The 23,633-nt window shown below is 41.4% G+C and overlaps 1 protein-coding gene across 1 annotated transcript in view; it reads right to left on the bottom strand.

Moving 5' to 3' along the window:
- The window catches only part of gal3st2 (galactose-3-O-sulfotransferase 2), a 41,007-nt gene that overhangs the window by 7,940 nt on the left and 9,434 nt on the right, over positions 1-23,633 (bottom strand). Inside the window, exon 2 of the mRNA XM_033976557.2 lies at positions 6,180-6,284. Within this exon, the coding sequence (XP_033832448.2) occupies positions 6,180-6,284 (105 nt within the window). The remainder of the gene's footprint in view (positions 1-6,179; positions 6,285-23,633) is intronic.

Below are 23,633 nucleotides of genomic sequence, written 5' to 3'. Positions count from 1 at the left end.
TAGGCAAGACATACTTTGCTCACATACATGGGGGGAAAATGGTACAGGGGATTTAAAAATCACATTAAGCCATATCAGCTGCATTAAGTTAGTGTCATCACTGCTCCATTTGTGTTCATTTCCTGCTGTAATTATCAACCCCTCCTACAGGTAATTTCTCCTATACTCAGAACAGTGGTGTGTTTGAAACATTGTCCCTCTTTAATCAGCCTTAGTCTAGACATGAGCTGACCCAGAAACACGAGCTACCGCACAAATCAATATTTCATTTTAAAAAAATATATATATATGTATATATATATATATATATATATATGTATATATATATATATATATATGTATATATATATGTATATATATGTATATATGTATATATATATATATATGTATATATATATATATATATATATATGTATATATATATGTATATATATATATATATATATATATATATATATATATATATATATATGTATATATGTGTATATATATATATATATATATATATATATATATATATATATATATATATATATATATATATATATATAAAACTATAGATATGGATAAGAGAGAGATGCAATGTGATACATGTTTGAACTGAGATCACAGTGTACACTCGTAATACGTGAGAGCACAGGAGTTACATTTTAAATTTTTCGACCAAATTTAATGGTAGACTATGTAAATTTTCTGGTGGAGGGTCCAACACCTGCTTGTCTCCTTGAAGATGTTATTGCTTTGCTCAGAAATTCAATAAAAACATTTTATCATCTGGTGTCATCTGTTCGTTTCCATGAAGATAGACAAATTTAATGACAAACTATGGAACTTTGTAGGTACCACATAGAGATAAACAGGTGGCAAACTCATCTCTTGAAAAGTTACATGGTCACCCTTAAAGGCAAGTTAATTATTTATAATGCAACTGGGTACTTGAACACATGGCTCTATTTTCATAACCATGGTCACATATATATACCGTAAATTTCGGACCATAAACTGCGACTTTTTCCCCAAGCTTTGAACCCTGTGGCCTATACAGCAGTGCGGCTTATTTATAGAATTTTACTGGATAACGGCCACCGGGGGGCGCTCTCTAGCTGTACACGTAAAAGTGAGACAGACGTGGGGAAAGTTTCTGCTCTGAAGAATTCACTAGTTTTGATTTTGAACGATCATTTTGCACATCATGAAATGGATATGATGAAGATTTTAAGATAAAGAAGGAAACAGAGCAGGGGTCGGCCATTTGGACCCACTTTCCACGTAAAATAAAACACTGGGAGCCGCAAATACTTTTTGACATCTAAAATGAAGATAACACTGTGTATAATAATAATAATAATAATAATAATAATAATAATAATAAATTGTATTTATATAGCGCTTTTCAGGACACTCAAAGTCGCTTCACAGTAGATACAATAATAAAATATCACAAAAATTTTCAACATAAAATCAAGCATTAAAAGCGATTTTGAACAGGTGAGTTTTGAGTTCTTTCTTGAAGGTGGGGAGGTCAGAGCAGTCACGGAGGGGTTTAGGTAGTGAGTTCCAGAGGGTGGGGGCAGCGATGGAGAAGGATCTGTCCCCCCAGGTTCGGAGCTTGGTCAGGGACAGGAGGTTGGAGCTGGAGGAGCGGAGGGATCGAGATGGAGTGTGGTGGTGGAGCAGGTCTGTGAGGTAAGGAGGGGCCAGGTTGTGGAGAGCTTTGAATGTGATAAGAAGGATTTTGAAGTGGATGCGCTGAGGGACGAGGAGCCAGTGGAGCTTGTGGAGGACAGGAGTGATGTGTTCATGTGAGCGGGTGTGGGTGAGGAGGCGGGCAGCGGAGTTCTGAATGTACTGTAGTCTGTTGAGGGTTTTGGATGGTGTACCGTAGAGGATGCTATTGCAGTAGTCGATTCTGGATGTAATGAACGCGTGGATGAGAGTTTCAGCGGCAGAGAAGGTGAGTGATGGGCGGAGACGGGCTATGTTTTTGAGGTGAAAGAGTGCAGTCCGGGTTATGTGCTTGACGTGGGGTTCAAATGAAAGAGTGGGGTCGAGGAGCACACCGAGGTTACGGATGAGTGAGGATGGAGAGAGTGTGGTGTTGTCAAAGTGGAGGGTGAAGTGTTGTGAGGATTTGGCGATGTTGTGTGGACCGATGATGATGAAGTCTGTTTTGTCGCTGTTAAGTTTGAGGAAGTTGTGATTCATCCAGTTTTTGATGTCTGTTAGGCAGTGGGTGAGAGTGGAGTGGATTGTGGGGTTGATGGATGTTGTGAAGATGTAAAGTTGGATGTCGTCAGCGTAGCAGTGAAAACGGAGACCGTGATGACGAATGATGTTGCCGAGGGGGAGGATGTAGTGAATGAAGAGGAGAGGACCAAGCACCGAACCTTGGTGGACTCCTGCTGCAGGGGGGCTATGGAGGAGGAGCAATGATTGAAGTGAATGAACTGTTGCCGGTTTGTGAGGTAGGACTGGAGCCAGAGGAGAGCAGAGCCGGTGATGCTGAGTGAGTTTTTGAGGCGGGACAGGAGGATGGAGTGGCTGATTGTGTCGAAGGCTGCAGTGAGGTCCAAGAGGATAAGGATGGAGAGGTGGCCAGAGTCGGAGGAGAGGAGGAGATCATTTGTAACTTTGAGCAGAGCTGTTTCGGTGCTGTGTTTGGGACGGAAGCCGGACTGGAAGGGTTCACATAGAGACTGTTTGAGGTGAGGTGGGTTTGAAGTTGGGCGGCGACGACACGTTCCAGGATTTTAGACAGAAAGGGAAGATTGGATATGGGACGGAAATTTGCACAGTTATCAGGGTCAAGGTTGGGTTTTTTGAGGATGGGCGTGATAGCAGCCAGCTTGAGAGACTGTGGGACAGAACCGGAGGAGAGGGAGGAGTTTATGATTTGGGTGATCAGTGGAGAGAGTACAGGAAGACAGGCTTTGATGAGAGGAGAGGGAATGGGATCCAGGGAGCATGTAGAATGTTTAATGCCGGAAAAAAGTTTTGTCAGGTGAGCAGGGGAAATGGATGTGAAGTGAGAGAGCTGTTGAAGGGGCGGAGGAGGATCAGGTGGAGCAGTGTGGGAGGAGGAGAGGTCTATTGAACTGTAAATGGAATCTATTTTGGACTGAAAGAAGGATTGAAATTGATTGCATTTGTCAGTGGTGAAGGAAGATGAGGTGTTGTAGTTGGGTTTTAGGAGTGTGTTTATTGTGGAAAAGAGAGCTTTGGGGTTATTGGAGCCGGAGTGGATGAGGTTGGAGTAATATTTGGACCGGGCAGAGTTTAGTGTGTCTTTATATTGCTGTATGTAGTCTGTGTAGATTTGGAGATGGACAGTTAAACCAGATTTCTTGTACAGTCTCTCAAGCTGGCGCTTACGGGACTTCATTTGATGGAGCTCAGGGGTGTACCAGGGGGCAGTATGGGTGAAGGAGATGGTTTTAGTTTTGGTGGGGGCCAGTTCGTCAAGACAGGAGGAGAGGGTGTTATTGTAGTGAGAAACAATAATAATGTAACGGAATAATGTAGGTTTTATTTTCACGGACAAGCCTTCTACACGTGGCAGATAAATATGGCAAAAACAACTTAAGTGCATAAAAAAATACAACTCACCAAACCGCTGCATCAGTATGAGCTCTGAGCTGATTATGTGATTATGTCTACTCTGCTCTGCAGTTTCTTTCAAAAAAAAAAAAAAAACTCCAAAGGTGTATCGTTTAATCCCAGGTGCTTATTCTCCATGCGCCAAAGCAGTTTTGAAGGTTTCATTGCCTCATTTGCTTATCCTGCATATTATGCAGATCGGACTGTGCGTGAGAGTCACCTGTAGCGACAAACCCAGATTTTAAGTAGGCATTGTCTGTTAAATTGATCTTTCTTTTTTTTTTCTTTGGAGATCGTAGTCTCCTCTTCTGGCTCCTCAGTTGTCCTTTTCCCCTTTGTTAAAAGCTCTCTAAAGACTTTTGTTTTGGCTCATTTTCACTCGCTTGTGGCTCTACTTTTGGGCAACATGTCTGATGTGTTATATGTGAAACGTCATCGCGGAGACAAGAGCAGATAATATACTTGCTACTACATCAAATAGATTTCTGTAGCGATTCCCAGCAGGATTTTCATGATACATCTACGGACGAGCTTATTAGTGTGTCATTAGGGACAGGCGAAAGATGCTCCTGACCCCTGTGCGCACAGCGTCTGAAAATCAGGGCTCTTTACACAGGACTGTGAGCTGTGTCAGTGTCTGTGTCTGTGAGACGTGAGACGTGTTTGTTTTGAACATTGTTCCGCGAGTGTGACGCTTATTTTGAGCAACGAAAAATAAGAAAATATAATTTTATTTTAAGATCATAATAATCTTCCAATTTAAACTACAACAAAAAAGAGCTAACACAAATAAAATACACTTCAATTAAATACTTAAAATTTATTTTCCCAAGCCACGCAGAGCCGCAGTATAAGGCTGAAAGAGACGCATGCGGCTCCGGAGCCGCAGGTTGCCGACCCCTGAAATAGAGCCACTGCACGTAAGCTCGGCATCAATGAATCAAACTTTGTCAATGTAAAAAGATGACAAAAATTTTCAGAGGAAATAAAAGCATATTTTCCGTGTTGGTGCAGCTTTATTTTCTAAACCTGCAGGTGTGTTCATCCCGTGTTGATGTTGTGTTGGTGCCAATTTTCAGGCACAGTTTTTTAAAAAAGCGTGTCGGTGCACCGTCTTTCTGTGTAAATATCTCATTTTACAATATGAAAACCTGCGGCTTATATATGTACAAAATTGATTTTCTTTTCAAATTTAGCTGGTGCGGCTTATATTGAGGTGCGCTCTATAGTCCGAAATTTATGGTAGCTCTTTTCCAACTTCAAAGCATTCAAAGTGCATTACATCAAGGAACCACTGCCCCATTCTTCTTCTTCTTCATGTTTTACGGCGGTTGGAAACCATTGTATAGGAGTATTACCGCCACCTACTGTTCCAGAGTATGGGTCACAATCAGATGTGAAAGTAAATAAATAAAATACAATACAATAATATAGACTATTTCTAGATCCTATAATAAACACTGGTCTCCTTTAAAAAGGCTACCACTGCTCCTAGTTGGTCCTTACTACCACAGCCCAGAACACCCCTCAGAGAAAATACTTGACACCCCTGTTTTTCCAGCCTCCTCTTCAGTGATTCCCGTTCCACATTGTAGCCCCTACACCTTAAAGACACATGCTCGTCTCTTCCTCGTGACACACCTCACACAGCCCAGTCCCGCGCTTCCCTATCATGTGTAATGTCCCGTTAAGCGCACAATGTCCCAGCCTCAGTCTTGTGATCACTATTTCATCCCTCCTGCACCCCCCTTGCACACTGAGCCCTGTCACCTCTTTTTTAATTTGATACAGATGTCTGCCCTTAACTCCAGTATCCCAATGCCTCTGCGACTCTTTAGTGATGCGTCTCCAAATCAAACTCTTTGCCTCCGCACTGCCCTATTCAGCCACACGTTCATACAACAGTGTACACAGACACTGGGGGGCAGGGTGGGTTAAGTGTCTTGTCCAAAGACACAGCCACAATACTCTACCAACTGAGCTACTGTCACCCTTTCATCAAATACTGATTTGATTTTCTGTAGTTCTGTAGTATTTAACACTGAAACTGCAATGATTTTTCTCATTGTTTTTCTTTTGATATAATCTGCCCTATGCTTAAAAATGGCACTTATACATTGCATTACATTATGTTTTCTATGAAGTAGATGAAGTGAGGACTTAGGTTTGGACAAGTACAGGGGAGAGATAGTGAAAATGAATATAAAGATGCTGAGGTTTGAGCTGTCTAACAACAATTGAAATATAGGACTGAAAGATTGTAATTATATGTTCTTCAAAGTGTGATGTGACTCATAGCACACAGTAACAAAAAACATGTAGATGAATCATGTAGAGCAGGTTAGTATGAACATGTTAAGACCAAAATGATGAGCCTGACAGCAGCAGTTACTGAGAGAGGGGTGAGACAGTTTCCCATTGTATAGTGAATTGGAGCCGATGGAGCCAGAAGTGGGCATGAGCATTTCCTCTTTGGAGCATGGTGGCTAGCAAGTTAGCTATGTCCATTTATATATACAGTCTATGCTTTGCAAATGTGCTATGTCTCTATAGTACAGTATATAAACAGCGTGTAAATGTACCTGGCCTGTCGAGCTACAAAAGTCTGGAAGGCGATGCAGACTAAAACCAAGACCAGGAGGATCCAGACAGAGTGTCGTCGGCTGCACAGAGCTCTTCGCATACAACTGCAACACAAAACAAACATTAGCATTGTGCAGTAAAACAATATTAATCATGTACAAACATTTGAGGCTGTTTTATTATAAATTACAGTTCTAGATGAAAAGTAATCCATTTGCGAAGCTCGTGGGTTTTGAAACAGGACAATGCCCTGGCCTGCCCTGGCCACAGACTGGCAGCCTTTCAACGTCTCCCCCAGTCTCCCTCCAAGTTCTAAGTCCAAGTCTAAAAAAACCCTGAGCATCTGAGCTCTGACTATTTTATACCAGAATGACAATGCTGCGTACATTTCAAAGCAGAGTGACTTTTGTTTCACACCCATATGATAATGAACTTTTACACTTAGACAGGTAGAACAACAGCGAGTTTCTTGTGGGATGAAGAAAGAGCCTTCACACATGTTAATGTCTGTTTTGAGTCTGACCGACACAGATAAAATGCATTTAAAGACACAACATTAATATACTTCCACAACAACGCTTTTCATTTTCAAAAGCTTTGGGTAATGACCAAAAGGACAAGATTGTGGATATATGCGGCCAAAATGGGTTTCCTCCACAGAGAGGCTGGGCGCTCCCTTAGAGATAGGGTGAGGAGCTCTGTCACATGGGAGGAGCTCAGAGTAGAGCCACTGCTCCTCCACGTCGAGAGGAGCCAATTGAGGTGGCTCGGGCATCTGTTCAGGATGCCTTCTGGAAGCCTCCCTAGGGATGTCTCGCCGGGAGGAGGCTCTGGGGAAGACCCAGGACATGCTGGAGGGACTATGTCTCTCAACTAGCCTGGGAACGCATTGGGGTCCCACAGGAGGAGCTGGAGGATGTGTCTGAGGTGAGGGCAGCCTGGGAGGCCCCGGATAAGTGGAAGAAAATGGATGGATGGCATTTTCAAGGTGTGTCCTGTGAGTCTGAAGCATCTGAATGTTTGAAGATGATGTAAAATCATTGTATTTAGTTTATAAGGGTTTATATGGGACAACAGCAAGGCTGTAGTGAGTGAGTTACCTGAAGATTTGGTATTGCTTGGTATGTATATCTAAAGAGGCAGATTAAACTCCTGATTTGTAAATTTAATCTGTCTTTATATAAAAATTGTTTCCTGTGTTGTTTTCTGTATAAATAGTTGTTTTAGCATGAACTCCCCCTGAAGATGTATCTTTGTGAGTGCAATTTGGGTCAAAAACATAGAAATATGCAGTAGTGTTGAGAGCTTTTGTCATCTCCGCTTTTTGTGGACCAAGAATTTCTTTAATTGACTACAGCACTAATAGACATCGTTGCTTTGCTTGGAATGTTCCACAGTATGGCATTCAACTTGGGGACAAGAAGGTGACTCCACCAGGCTATGTTACAGGTCAGATCTGTGGAGAGGTGATCCCACTCAAAGTAAGTATGCATATTTTTCAGGATGTTTTTGAGCAACACAAACACTTACTGTATAAGTTAAGGTTGTGGAACATTTTAAGACCAAAATGATGAGCCTGACAGCAGCAGTTACTGAGAGAGGGGTGACAGTTTCCCAATGTATAGTGAATTGGAGCAACCTTAACTTATTCCATAAGTGTTTGAATAGGCTATGATTTCATCTAAGAGTTATTTGGGAGTAAGTAACTGAAGCATTGTCAGCACACTCCCAGTTTGGAGTTGTCCACTAATTTCATTACTTGGGGCTTTTATGGATACTTGGGGACCTGGGAAAATACTTTAATGCAAGAAAACCAAAAAACGCAAACAAGAGAACGAGTATCCTTTGTATTTTTCTCTTATGTTGAACAAGTTGACGCATTCACACTTGCACACATACAAGTTGCTTTATCATGCCGTTTGGGGACACTACATTGATTTAGATTCATTTCCTGAAGGCCTTTGTAAATGAGGTGCTGGGAAAGAAACCCAAACTTGCGCCCTCAGGAAAGGACTGTATGTAGGACTAGTTTAGTATCCACAGTCTCCCAGGTTGTTCGGCCAGATAATAACACAAATAATGTAGATAAAATTACACTCTTGTTAACAGCCTTAACCGTAGCTACTACTTGCACAACCATAACGTAAACCATAATCTTTACAAATTGACCTATATCTGAACTTTCAACCATGTTGTAGACCTATTAATAAATGGTTTACATCATGGAGACCTGATTTCTGTCCCCATAAGTGAGGCAGGACCCCATTATGTGTTTCAGTCCCCACAATGTCATAAATACCTGGCATCAAATCAAACCTGGAATGAAACATGGAACTAAACCCTGAACTACACCAGGACTAGCAAGCCTTCAGCACTATGGTTTCAAATCAGGACCAAACCTGCAACCACAGCTCACACTGTGTAAAAGTATCATTGTAGATCACTATGAATATAGAATTGGCACTCTCTTGGTTTTGATTTCTCTGTGATCCTCCATCATAAACCAGGAAAAGCAAATGCCAGGGTAAGATCTACAGTTACAGGTAATATGATAGAGCAGCAGACATTCAAATATGTGGGAGCTACAGGGCCACATCACAAACGCATTAAAATAGCCCACTGTCTGAAACTGCCGTAACCGGTGGGGTTGGGAGGACCAAAGACGTGCAGACTCGGGGCAGATTTACAGTGTTTATTTACAAAATGGTGAAATTCAGTTCAAACACAATAATTAATCCAGCGGGGAACAGGAGCCAGAGTACAGGGCAGGATCCAGCAGCAGAGCGCGCAGTACGGCACCGGAGCAAGGTGCAGAGGACGAGCCGGGATCCGGGAACGTGGGCCACAGAGGCAAAGTCCAGTAGACCAGAGCCAGGGAAAGGAGCAGGGTGCAGGGCGAGGTCCAGGGGCATGGAGTGCAGGAGACAAGGTGAAACAGTTCCATACCAGGTCGGGGAAGCCAGGCAGGAGCGGAGCCGGGAGTGCAGGAGCTGGAGCAGTGCAGGAGACAGGATGTGGACACGCATACCGGATGATGATACGCAGATGAACCGGCACTGGACAGGATGTAGATATGCAGACTATCTCGCACTGAGTGGCCGTGTCTCAATTCAGCAAAATGGCCTTAGAATCACCATTGGAAGTGTGCGTCAAAGGGCAGAACGTAATTTCCAGCACGACAAGGGCTGTCCCATTTCAATGCACCCGACGAACTAGCAAAACAAAATGTGCCCTGCGTTTCCAGTGTTTCCACGGAGATCGGACGTAACCGAAGCGTGCATCCATGCATACTTCGCGCACTGCTATATCCCATCATGCACCGCACCTACGCAAAAAGATACGAAATGGAGAGCGCGCAGGAGTACACGCTGAAATGTAAGTACTGGTTCACATGGATTCAACTGGTTCAACAGTGCGACATGAAACTGTAGCTACATGAAACTGTTAGAATTAAATTGAGATCTGTATGAGGCGACTCAACTTAGTGAAGTCCCGTTAAATAGAGTTTACAGTAATCGCTGTGTAACTGACCAAACAAGGCGCAAATTATCGCTTACACTTCTATATTTGTGTATTAATCGTTATGTTTAATATTGTTTTTGATTTAAGAATATTCTTTTGTCTTTAGGGAGCAAGGAGCAGACGGAGCAGTTCATCCGCCTGAGGGAGGAACATGCGCACCTGTTTACAGGTGCCAAATTCTCCGCACAGGCGGCTTGGAAGTAAGGGCAAAAACACTGCAATATACTCCCAGATTATATAAGAAGAACCCTATAAATACATAACAGTTGCCCTTACTGCAAATTTCATACATTTACATTTGTACATATGTGGATAGTAATGACTTAAGCTGCATTTCCCTATTTCATTTGCGTCTTATCCACACTCTGTATTTCTGTGAGCAGAAATACAGAAGAGGTTACTAACTGATGGCCCTGAAGATGCTTATCTGAGTGGAGAACTAAACGTACTTGTTTTTAAGTACACTGTTGATCAGAAAAAAGTGGGAATTATTCATTTGATCATCAGCAAAAGTACCTTCTTTACCTAAGAAGACTCTAAAATATATTAAAAAACACATAATGACATACATAAATGGAATGATAGAATGTGCTGCATAGTAATCCAACAAATGCTTCCAATAACTCTTGTCAATGTTTTTCTGTGTCACTCAGGACAGTACTGCAGAAGATGGGCCTGGAGGGGAAGTTCACCCCCCTTCAGGCCAAAAGAAAGTGGGAGAACTTGCAAAAGAAATATAAAGTATGTACATGATCTGAATGTGTACCGTTTCTCATTTTTACTTATAAGCCATTGTGTTAATCTTGTTTTCACATGTCTTCTATTGTCATTTGTTCTGTCAAAGGACTACAAGTATCCAAAAAGTGGCGAAGGGGTGTCGGGGAAGGCCACAGCTGAAACTTGGCCCTGGTTTGTCCCCATGGATGAGGTGTTGGGGCAGAGGGCCTCCATGAACCCCCCTGTCCTCATTGCCTCTATCCCTGAGGACACACGAGGGCCAAGTCGTGCCTGGCAGCAGCCGCTGGAGGTGGTCGAGGAGGTGCAGCGGCAGCAGCAGGAGCAGCAGCAAGACGAGGAGGAGGAGCAGCAGCAGCAGGCCAAAACACGACCTCTGAAGCGCAAACAAAGACAGTCGGACAATAGTGAAATGGTGGAGCTCTACCGTGTGGACCTCAGAATGCAGAGGGAGCGTGACCAAAAGGAAGTGGAGCGATTCGACAGACTATTTGGGTTGTTGGAGAAATTGGTGGACAAACAATAAAAACTTTAATTTTGAAACATGTATGACTTTTTATTTACATTAATCATTGTCATATGAAAGGAAAAAAAAGTTATAGTTACAATATATTAACGTAAGAGGTTTAAAGACTAAAGTAACAGTCAAAGTGCAAATCAATAAACCTGAGTGTGCCAGTGCCAGGTTTTAATCATGAAGACACACTTCCAGGGACCTTGGCAGTGCTAATCAACCTTCTCTGCCTGGACCGACTCGAGAGTGCTGAGACTGAGGTCTTCCATGTTCTGGCTGGTATGTGGGGCTCTCACACCGGGTGCTAATCCACTGTCAACCGCATCGTTCATGGGCTGGGTTTGCAGGGCTGGCTGGGGCAATAGGTGACTGGCATGTCACTTTAGAGAAATCAGAAAGAATATTGATAGTACTGCTCATGTTACATCACATCTATTTACAGTTGCAGTGATTACAGGTAATCACCATGAAACACTTTCTGTAACAATTGCAAACTTGCTATTATGTAAATACCTAGATATAATCATGATCCATGGGCACCTCCTCCAGGGCAGAGACCTCAGCAGACAGCTGGTCCCGCCACTGTGCTCCAGCGACGGCCTCCACTTCATTGTCCCCCTCGTCCTCCACTACATTCTCCTCTGGCTCGTCCTCCAGGGCCACAGTGTCTCCTGCCCCAAGGCAGATGTTATGGAGGACAGCATAGGCAGTGATGACCTATGACAAGAAAATATGATTTAGTCTTTCATAATCACATATTTCATAATATTTCACATTTCACTTACATGTGGTGCAAAAGTGTGGTGGACCTCCAGCGCATGAAAAAAAGATGGCCCTGAATCTTGTTTTCATCATTCCAAAGGCATGCTCAATAACTGAACTCGCCTTGGAATGATGAAAATTGAAGCGCTGGGCTCCCACACCTTGCACTGGCCGCTTGTAGGGGGTGATGAGGGGGAGTGGATGCTGGAGACAGGGGTACCCTCCATCTCCGAGGATGAAGTGCCCTGGAGGAGGATACAGTCCTCTCTGGTACAGAGGACTGTATCGAAGGACTCTTGCATCATGGACAGAACCAGGCCACCCCACGTAGGTGTCTATGAAGCGGCCCTGATGGTCACAGACAGCCAGAAGGATGATGCTGGGAAATAGTTTCCCGTTTCTGTAGCCCTGACCATCAGGGCCACTGGGTGGCCTGATTCTTACATGGCAGCCATCTATTGCCCCAGCTGCTCTCCTAAAGGCCTTGTGCCTTGCCAGCCATGCAAACCCAAGGGTCACTGCCTCAAAGTCATCATTGGCAGGGAGGTGGATGACTTTGTGACGCAGGGCCACCACCTCCCCAGTGACCCTGTTGACGATGCAGTGGACAGTGGAGCGTGGTATCCCAAACACTCGGGAGACCACCCGGTATGATGTTCCACTTGCCAGCCAGAAGAGGACGACCAAGACCTCAAGCTCAGCACCCCATCCGTACCGTCGGTCCAGCTCCAGAAGGCACATTAGCACTGCCAAGGATTCCCTGCTCAGCCGAAAGTCAGGCCGTGTGTCTTCATGATTAAAGAACCTTTCCAGCACTGGCGCACTCAGGTAAATTTTATTATATTCTTCGGGGCTGGTTTGGGGAAACAAACAGTTACATTCAATAAAGGTATGTGCAGTTATTCCCTGACAATAACCAGAAAAATCATACAGTATTATCATTAGAACTTATTATTACAGTAATAACAACAATAAGATGACATTAACTGGCGCGACACAGAAGGTAAACAGCGCCCTGTACTGGTATTAAGGTGATTTAGCGATGGATCAAATCAAACCTGCCCCAAATACCGGAGCATCAAACTACACAACATCCCACTTTGTACAACTAATAAGTGTTGGTTTATAAACTATGAATGTAAAAATTATATTGGTTACCTCTGTCTCTGTTCTAACATTTTAACAAGGTATATTTAGTTAAAGGTATGAAAGAGCTACTATTGGGAAAACAATCACGTGGAACCTTACATTTACCTATTGATATTCCACAGAATACATGATTTACTTACTTCATTCAATCCAAAAAGAACTGAACGCCTGCAACGACAACGCCTTAACTCTTCTTCTATTAAATTATGAACAATGAAAAATAAAAATATCATTAATTTAGCGTCCACACGTCACACATCAACAGCGTATAGCCAATTCATCACCAGCCGTCACCTTTTGTAGGCGTTACGTAAGCTACGTATCGTACGCTCAAAGACAGCAGTGGAAGTGCGGTCCGTGGTTTAGGCCTGTGCCATTTCAGCAAGATGGCAGCTACACTGAGGATTACCCATTCTCGCCCGGAAGTTTCAAACTACACTTTGAGGAGTACTTCGAAGGGTCCCTTCAAAAGGTGCATTTGGCGAATTGAGACACGGCCAGTGTCTGGTCCTGGCTCCACTTATGCTCTGCAGCAGGTGGAGGTAATTGCGCTGATGTGCTCCAGGTGCGCGCGGGAGGAGCCAGGAACTCCGCCCAGTTCCAGGCTCAGACAGGTGAGGGGAGGGGAGGGGGAGCGCACACAGGGAGACGAAAAAAAACAGGCATCATGACAGAAACCAAAAATGCTCCTAAATAATATAGACCTCAGCACGAGACAAGAAGCATGAAAATATACAGATACAGGGCATGTAGATCTATATGGTAAAAATTCATATTTACAGATTTTACAGGATGTATTAAGTTTCTAATATTGTTGATAGAAACGGTGTCAGCTATTAGATTATTTACCCTACATTACAATGTTTTCCATCGCATTGGCACATTTCCTGGAACTTTTTGTGACTTTGGCAAATCTTTCACACACTTGGCAACACTATTTACACAAGAAACACAACACTTAAGGTAGAGAACTATAGTATCGTTGAGGCACTTGGAAAACTTGGTTCACACAGGTTTTTACTACAGATGTCTTTTATGTTGTGGTGTTTAGTGCTCCTGTGCCTGTCTATGAAACCTCTTCATATTGTGTGGTCACTTTTGTGTCTTTGGTCTATGCACTTTTGTAAGAGTGTGCAGTATTTAAGTACACAGACTAAAACACAAGCAGAGAGAGTGTTTTAGATAGTTTACTGTTATGTTGTAGGTTCTGTAAATTGTACTTTGTCGCTTTGATATGAGAATTAACACTTGAAAATGGATATAAGGTTGTGCCAACATGATCCGAGTATTTGCTCAGTAAGTGGCAAGTTTTGGAATTTGTGCTGAAATGTAGACTTTAGTGTCAAAGCAACTGAAAGAAACTGTAACTTGGTCCCCGTCTATAGATCTTTGTGCCAAAGAACTGATGATCAACAAAGTACATTCTCTAAAAAGTTTCTGCTGCTTTTACTACTACTATTATCACTACTACTACTAGTGCTACTACTACTGCAATTACTGCTAATGTATAACTACTAATACATCAGCAATTACTGCTAATGTATTACTACTAATACATTCAACGGGGTCAAAGATGTCAGTTTTCTAAGGGGCCCAGAATTGGACCCGCTTCCTATTAATTTACATTTATATTCTGGTTCCGTGTCCCCAAATTTCTGTTGACGGGCCTGCTACTACTACAAATATTTTTACAATTACTACAACCAGGGAGAGCTTGAGGGGACACTAGCCTCACCTAGAATGGGCAATGCATTCCCAAAACTCACCCCAAAGATTGTTGCCCCACTTTGCACATTGAATTTTGACTTAAAAATGTTCAAATGCCAACCACAGAGCCTTCAAAATGAGACCATTAAAAAAATAACAACATCCATATTAGATTTTATAAATCTCTAACCACATTTAAACTTATTTAGTTTAAATGTTCTAAATAAGTACATGTTAGGGGCTGGGGTTATGCTCCATTGCTAAAAGGCTTTAAAATGTACTTTTTAAGTGAGCATCAACATTGAGGACCTTAGCATTTGTTTTTGAGCCTGCTATAGTTGAAGGCAGCTATGTATTGAATTTTGACTTAAAAATGTTCAAATGCCAACCACAGAGCCTTCAAAATGAGACCATTAAAAAAATAACAACATCCATATTAGATTTTATAAATCTCTAACCACATTTAAACTTATTTAGTTTAAATGTTCTAAATAAGTACATGTTAGGGGCTGGGGTTATGCTCCATTGCTAAAAGGCTTTAAAATGTACTTTTTAAGTGAGCATCAACATTGAGGACCTTAGCATTTGTTTTTGAGCCTGCTATAGTTGAAGGCAGCTATGTATTTACACCAGTGAAAGGACCCTTTATAATGTAAATTTAAGCCCACTGTCGCCAACTGGAACACATTAAAATCCACCAGAAACTAAGAAGAAATGTCTAGAATTGAAAAAAATCTTGACCTCCCTTATATGTTTGTCTACTGTTCTTGTGACTATGGTAGTTGTGACATTCTGGATGTTTTCAGTCTGATGTCCATCCATCCATTTTCTTCCGCTTTATCCGGGGCCGGGTCGCGGAGGCAGCAGTTTCAGCAGGGAAGCCCAGACTTCCCTCTCAACACACTTCCTCCAGCTCTTCCGGGAGAATCCCGAGGCATTCCCAGGCCAGCCAAGAGACATAGTCAATCCAGTATGTCCTGGGTCTTCCCCAGGGCATGGGACGGTCAGATGACACGACGACAAAGTCGATCATCGACCCCCAACCTAGGGTGTCCTGGTGCCATGTGCACTGATCGACACCCTTGTGTTCGAACATGGTGTTTGTTATGGGCAAACTGTGACTAGCACAGAAGTCCAGTAACAAAACACCGCTCGGGTTCAATTTAGCGAGGCCGTTCTTCCCGATCACGCCCCTCCAGGTGTCACTGGCGTTGCCCACGTGGGCGTTGCAGTCCCCCAGGAGAACAATGGAGCCCCCAGTAGGTGCACTGTCTAGTACCCCTCCCAGGAACTCCAAGAAGGCCGGGTACTCTGCACTGCTGTTCGGCCCATAGGCCAACACAACAGTGAGAGACCTGTCCCCGACCCGAAGGCGCAAGGACGCCACCCTCTCGTTCATCGGGGTAAATTCCAACACATGACGGCTGAGCTGTGGGACAATAAGCAAGCCCACACCAGCTTGCCGCCTCTCCCCATGGGCAACGCCAGAAAAGTGGAGAGTCCAACCCCTCTCAAGGAGTTGGGTATCAGAGCCCAAGCTGTGCGTGGAGGTGAACCCGACTATATCTAGCCGGTACCTCTCAACCTCCTGCACGAGCACAGGTGCCTTCCCCCCCAGCGAGGTGACATTCCACGTCCCTACAGCCAGATGCTGTGTCTGTGGACCGGGTCGTCGAGACACCCGTCTTCGACCACTGCCCAGTCCTCCTCGTACCAGACGTGACCCAGTCTGATGTTGGTCATATAAATACAAATACAATTGGTCAAGGTGATGAGAGCAGCAGTCATAATGTTGTCAAATGTGAATCACCAATAAATGAGCCAGGAGGCATCTGTTGTCAGGGGCCCCAGAGACAAATTCACCTTAGAGCCTCCTGAAAGCTAGGGCCGGCCTTGCTACTACTACTACTGCTATAAATCTCAATCATGAGCCAAGACTTAATAGACTGGCAGTGATGTCTACTACTACTGCTACATAAATCATTAAGGTTGTAACAATTCTTTCTTTTAAAAATAAATGTCATTGTATTGTAATGAGCCACGGTGTCAAAGTTATGTCCCTTGTGGATCAAAAACATTTCTCTAAGTCTAAAATATCTGGGAGTTTTTTCAAACAAGTTCCTCTAAACTCAACTAAAAAGGTAAACATCAGCTATACTATTACGTAGTAAAGTGAGTATCCATGCACACTTCAAAAACATGCCTCCATTTCGAATAGCTCTCTTCAAAGCATTATCCCTGTGTAATGTCTGTGTGGCAGTGTTATTATGGTGCAGTCAAGAGAAGTTGTGTATAGGCCAGGACACATGTTTTTGCTCCTCTTCACAAACATGAACTTTTCACCCCACACTCGGAGCAGAGGTACGGAGAGCGTCAGGTATTTACTTTGGCTAAAGGAATGCCAGGAATCTCAAACCATCACATCATTGTCTCCTAATGGGTTTGGTCCAGTGATGGAGGAGAAGTACTGGAGTAGAGTTGCACTATGAGAAAGAAGATGTTGTATGGTTTGTATCATGATAACACTTCTACTGTGATATTTCAAAACATTTTTGCACAATAAGTTCCGTTCAGTTAAACACCTATGGAAGCTACCTAGAGGACTGAGGAATTACACAGACATCTTTTACTAGATAAAATAAAATGTAACAGACTTATCATAGTCGTTGGTCCACAGAAAATGTCAACAGTCACCTCCAGTCTCTCTCTCTAAAACCTTCAAATCAGTTGTAATAAAGAACTTTAACAGTCACATTAAATCCATAATATCTGCAAAAATATTGCAAAAATCAAAGCTAAATGGTCAAAACCAGACTTGGAAAGACTTATTTATGCATTTGTCTCGAGTAGGTTAGACTACTGTAATGGCCTGTTCACTGGCCTCTCCAAATGAGCATTAAGACAGCTGCAGTACATCCAGAATGCTGCTGCTCAGGCCCTGGCTAGAACCAGGAAGTACGAGCACATAAGTCCTGTGCTCAGGGCTCTGCACTGGCTTCCTGTGGCTCAGAGAATAGACTTTAAGGCAGCTCGGCTTGTGTACAAGTCTCTCCATAGCCTAGCAGCAAAGTACATCTCCAACATGTTAGTGCCATATATCAACCATCTCACACTCTGAGGACTTCAGAGACAGGCCTCCTGGAACCTGAAACAGTATTCCTGAAGATGTGAGACAGTCCTTTACTTTGACTATGTTTAAATCCAGGCTTCTCTTTTCATGTTAATTTTATGATGATTATTTATGTTGTGATTTGTTTGTATTGTGATTTACACTCACCTGAAAGATTATTAGGAACACCATACTAATACGGTGTTTGACCCCCTTTCCCCTTCAGAACTGCCTTAATTGTACGTGGCATTGATTCAACAAGGTGCTGAAAGCATTCTTTAGAAATGTTGGCCCATATTGATAGGATAGCATCTTGCAGTTGATGGAGATTTGTGGGATGCACATCCAGGGCATGAAGCTCCCGTTCCACCACATCCCAAAGATGCTCTATCGGGTTGAGATCTGGTGACTGTGGGGGCCATTGTAGTACAGTGAACTCATTGTCATGTTCAAGAAAACAATTTGAAATGATTCAAGCTTTATGACATGGTGCATTATCCTGTCGGAAGTAGCCATCAGAGGATGGGTACATGGTGGTCATGAAGGGATGGACATGGTCAGAAACAATGTTCAGGTAACTCGTGGCATTTAAACGATGCCCAGTTGGCACTAAGGGACCTAAAGTGTGCCAAGAAAACATCCCCCACACCATTACACCACCACCACCAGCCTGCGCAGTGGTAACAAGGCTTGATGGATCCATGTTCTCATTCTGTTTACGCCAAATTCTGACTCTACCATTTGAATGTCTCAACAGAAATCGAGACTCATCAGACCAGGCAACATTTTTCCAGTCTTCAACTGTGCAATTTTGGTGAGCTCGTGCAAATTGTAGCCTCTTTTTCCTATTTGTAGTGGAGATGAGTGGTACCCAGTGGGGTCTTCTACTGTTGTAGCCCATCCGCCTCAAGGTTGCGCATGTTATGGCTTTACAAATGCTTTGCTGCATTCCTCGGTTGTAACGAGTGGTTATTTCAGTCAACGTTGCTCTTCTATCAGCTTGAATCACTCGGCCCATTCTCCTCTGACCTCTAGCATCAACAAGGCATTTTCGCCCACAGGACTGCCGCATACTGGATGTTTTTCCCTTTTCACACCATTCTTTGTAAACCCTAGAAATGGTTGTGTGTGAAAATCCCAGTAACTGAGCAGATTGTGAAATACTCAGACCGGCCTGTCTGGCACCAACAACCATGCCATGCTCAAAATTGCTTAAATCACCTTTCTTTTCCATTCTGACATTCAGTTTGGAGTTCAGGAGATTGTCTTGACCAGGACCACACCCCTAAATGCATTGAAGCAACTGCCATGTGATTGGTTGATTAGATAATTGCATTAAGGAGAAATTGAACAGGTGTTCAATAATCATTTAGGTGAGTGTATAATTTGTGTTGATTTGTAATGCACTTTGAATTACTTTGTGTACCAATTGTGCTATATAAATAAACTTGACTTGTCTTAACCAAGAGCAGCCCAAGATCTTGGACTTAATAAGAACTCTCCTGTATGGAGAACTTTTGTTGTTGCATAATTATTGCATCAGCCAAAAGACTACAAAAAAGTAAAGTATTTTTTATTTTATATATATATATATTTTTTTATTAAAAACAAAAACAAAAGTCATAGGTTGCACCAAAATATTTAGTTTTTTGGTTCAAATCAGCTGAAGCATGACAAACTATTGCATCACTTGGTTTGGACCGTTTTCTAAGCAATGCCTTAAACCTAACCTGGAACTACTGTTACATCATAATCTCTAACTTGAGTCATAGATTCATGAAAAGGGATGAAAAATAAAATATCTGCTTTATAATTAAAATGTTGAGGGGAAAAATAAGTACAACCTCTGAAAATAGTGATCTTTTTTGCTGAAGTATCATCTTAAATAAACCGACTGGGCATGGCTATAATACAGTGCAGGAGTCCTCAAGATATAAATTTTTCCTTACCTCCATTACAGCACCTCACAACAATCAACAGTATAACCTTCACACAGGGACAAGTGGTCATTGGAACTACACAGTAATGTGAGATATCATCAATAATGCAGTTTATTTCCACATAAATAAACAGCACTTTCTATTGGAGTAAAACGGAAACCCAGTGCACAGACCCAGTGCAAATCCTGAAATCTGCTCTATGACATACAAAGCTGTCTAAACACGATAGACTATTACTTAAAGACCAGTGGTAGAACATAAAGTAAAGTAAAGTACTGTACTTAAGTTTCAATTTTAGGTATTTGTACTTTACATAAGTACATTTGAAAGTGGATACTTTTTACTTTTGCTTCACTAAATTTGAGAGCAGGTATCTGTATTTTCTACTCCACTACATTTTTATTTGAGACCTGCAGAAAAGGCTGACGGTTTATTTTTAACACATTCATAATTTGAGCAAACAAAAATATACAAATAAAAGCAGCTGGAAGAAAAAAATTCAAAAATTGAGCCAAATTCTGCACAATTCTGTATCAGAATTACTACATTTGAAGCCTCAAAATCAACAGAAAATACTTTAACTTTTTACTATTTAAGTAATTTTTAAAGGGGTTCTTAAATAAATTGACTTAAGCAGATTTTTTTCATGTGATACGTTTACTTTTGAGTATTTTTTGCTCTGGTATCTGTACTTTTCTTGTAACAAAATTGAATGCATACACATATACATACATACATACATACATACATACACATATTTCACACACACACACACACACTCACATATATACATATATACATATATGAAATCACAATATTGATTTAGAAATGGGTACACCGACTTCCTGTTCAAAACTGCAAAACTGAAGGGCCCCAATTCTTCATAGAGTCATTTCACCATAGCAAACATCAGATTTTCATTAAAAGGTTTTTATTGGTGAAAAATGACTGAATGTCTGGAATAATCACAACTAGTACCAGTGGGTGGAGATAGGGGGTAGGTGAAAACAGAAATTGTCAGAGCACACAAGCCCCAAAAGGACAATGCAGGATTACTCGAACAAGCATGAATCAATCGGAATACTTAAGGTAAGTTTGTGGTGAGGAGACTCTGTTATAACAAGGTAAAAACCTCTTAATATGTCAAAATATCATTAAAACATAACTTACAACTTTAACTCAAAATTATTATTTTACAAGTCACAATTTCTTCGATTACAGCATTCCTTGATTTTAGACATTTTTATTATCGTGAGTGGCACTTCAAATGCATTAGACCAAGTGTTCCAAATATGTAAATAAAAATACAGGTCATATCTCAATAATGAAGTGCAAGTATATAATTGTTCATGTAATCTGATGTGATGTGAAACTGAATGTGTTTTAATGGTGCTTTCCATGTCGTTATGAGTCTACAGTGTGCACTTTGTTTTGATGAATGGTGGCTCTGTAACTGGAATCATGCCTTCTCTCAGACTATGCCTTTGTGTCCCATTCATATTTATGGACAGTATGTACACAGAGCACAAGACTCCGACCTCCCCCATCATGTCTGCCACTGCTTTTCATCAAAACTGTGCTTAAATGTACAGAAAGGCTACAATATTAATCTTATGATTTTTTGGTTTTTTTGTTTTACAGAAATGAAACCTTTGAATAGAAGACATTTCATTTGTCTATCTATCTAGTATCTAACTATCTATCTAAACAGCACTTTCAATTGGAGTAAAAAGGAAACCCAGTGCACAGACTAAGGGTTACTAGGGGTTGTTTTGTTTTTTTTACAAAAATGAAAACTTTGAATAGAGGATATTTGTAATTACAGATTATTAAAAACAAAGAAAGTGAATAAACTTATTGCAAAGCTGCAATCTTTCAAAAAAGAATATAAAGTTAGATGATAGATGATGATAGATACTAGAATACACACAGAATTCGAAAAATCTATCCATCATCCCTCTATCTAGTATGCATCTGTCTGTCCATCCATTCTTCCGTGGAGACGGTCGATCCATCTCTATCTATCTGTATGTATGTTAAAGAGATGCTATGCCTTGTAAAACAGTGTTTGAGGAAATGCTTTTGCCAGCTGCCTCCCACCTTGACACAACACTTTTCCAGGATGTGTAAAAGACTCGTCTCTCACCGTCTCCAGAGCTGCAGCTAGAAATATCACCAGAGGAAGTGGAGGAAAGAGCTTATACACTGAAAACAATGGTGACTAATGTATGCATGGACAAATTTACGGTAACAACACACGATACACAATATTAACATACAGGGGCTGCACTTAAATAAGGGACAGTGGATGACGTTTTAGTCAGAATGGTGAAAAATTTGCACCCTTGCCATAGCGAGAAACAATGATGAAATAAACAGGAACCTGAAACCCATGAATAGAGATCATCATGTGATATGAATACAGTCCATATACAGTCAAGTGTTTTGTTCAAAGGTACAGTGGCAATATGAAAATAAAAGTCCATGTAGGAGATATAGTAAAAAGACAATATCCCACAGGTGTTTTGGAGACTGGATCATAAACTGTATGTATTAATGGACATAGCTAACCTCCTAGTCAACACATTCCAAATAGGAAGTGAGCATGGGGCACTCCATCAACTCCAATTGGCTCCAATTCACTTTACATTAGACTATCACTTCCCTCTGTATAACTGCTGCTGTCAGACTCGGCATTATTCACCCCTATAACTGCTAGCCTCAATGAGCTTCATTTGAGTGGAGGCGAACGCTATAGGTGACGTCACACCCTCCCTTAGTCTACTTCTTTACACAGTCTATGAGAACTATACTTTTTTTACTTACTTTGTATATTTAAGGTTATAATGAGGTAGTTCAGCAATTATCAGAGTGGAGGCTTGAAAATAGATGAGGATGTGTCAACATGGTCTGAGTATTTGCTCCTTGAGTGAGAATTTGAAATTCTTGTATTAATTTCTGCTGTCAAACAATGGAAGAGTATGTTATCTTTCTCCTTTGCATCCCCTGACTTTATTTATTTATTTATTTATTTATTTATTTTACATCTGATATAAAACAAATTATTATGAATTTAAAAATACCAAATGTTTCACATGGTGTCTGAATACTGCTCTTCCTCTACACGTTCTGTCTTGAGGAGGAAAATGAAATAGTTTTGGGAGTGATCCATTGTTCATGTTGTCAGCACTCTCAGAGTCTTGTGTGGTAACATTATATATGTGACAGACAAAAGAGGGAAGTGTGCTCAACTGTATTATTATTCATTTATAATAATATAATAATATTGAGCAAACGCTATCAGGACACATGCAGCCCTAGGATTTCCTCATGACCTGTGCATTGTTCTGTCTGGCCAAAGTTGAATTCTTGAATCCATGGGAATTTCAAGGAAAGTGAAGTTTTGACAACAAATAAACATATTTTTACCTATAATATGCAACTGTAGAATGACAGAATGGCAAATGCGCAATGCTTAAAATATTTGGCAACACTTACATCATTGTCCATACTTGACATACAAGCACCATCACAGTTGTGTAGATTGGGTTCTATTTGGGACACTTGGCCACATCCCCTCACACTGTTTAGATCTTAAGGGGTATTTGCATTTCTTATCTCAGTCCTTATCTAAACAACTTCTCTTGGTGCAGATATTTTTAGCACAGTATCTGGCATCATGAGGAACCTAAAACCATGCAGGCCCATGCAGGCAGGTCTATAAATGGGTCTATTCATTCTGCAAAAGAGCTATTTATTTATTTATTGTATTTATTTAATTATTTATTTATTTATTTATTATCAATCATAATCCTCAATTGTCATCGGCTTCACATGTCTCAATGCAAAGCTGTTGCAGCTAATAACAATAAAGATTCTAGGGTTCAATTTCCTCAAAAGAAATGTTTACGCAATGTGTGTGTGTCTCTGTGTGTGTTTGTTGTTGAGACATTGCTGGCATTACAATCTCAGGTCAACCAGTAATGGCTATTATACAAAGTAGGCTGCTGTCCTC

Source organism: Periophthalmus magnuspinnatus, chromosome 13 (genome assembly GCF_009829125.3).
Source record: "Periophthalmus magnuspinnatus isolate fPerMag1 chromosome 13, fPerMag1.2.pri, whole genome shotgun sequence".
NCBI lineage: Eukaryota > Metazoa > Chordata > Actinopteri > Gobiiformes > Gobiidae > Periophthalmus > Periophthalmus magnuspinnatus.
Note: the sequence above shows the minus strand (reverse complement) of the source record. Positions and strands in the feature narration are given on the sequence as shown.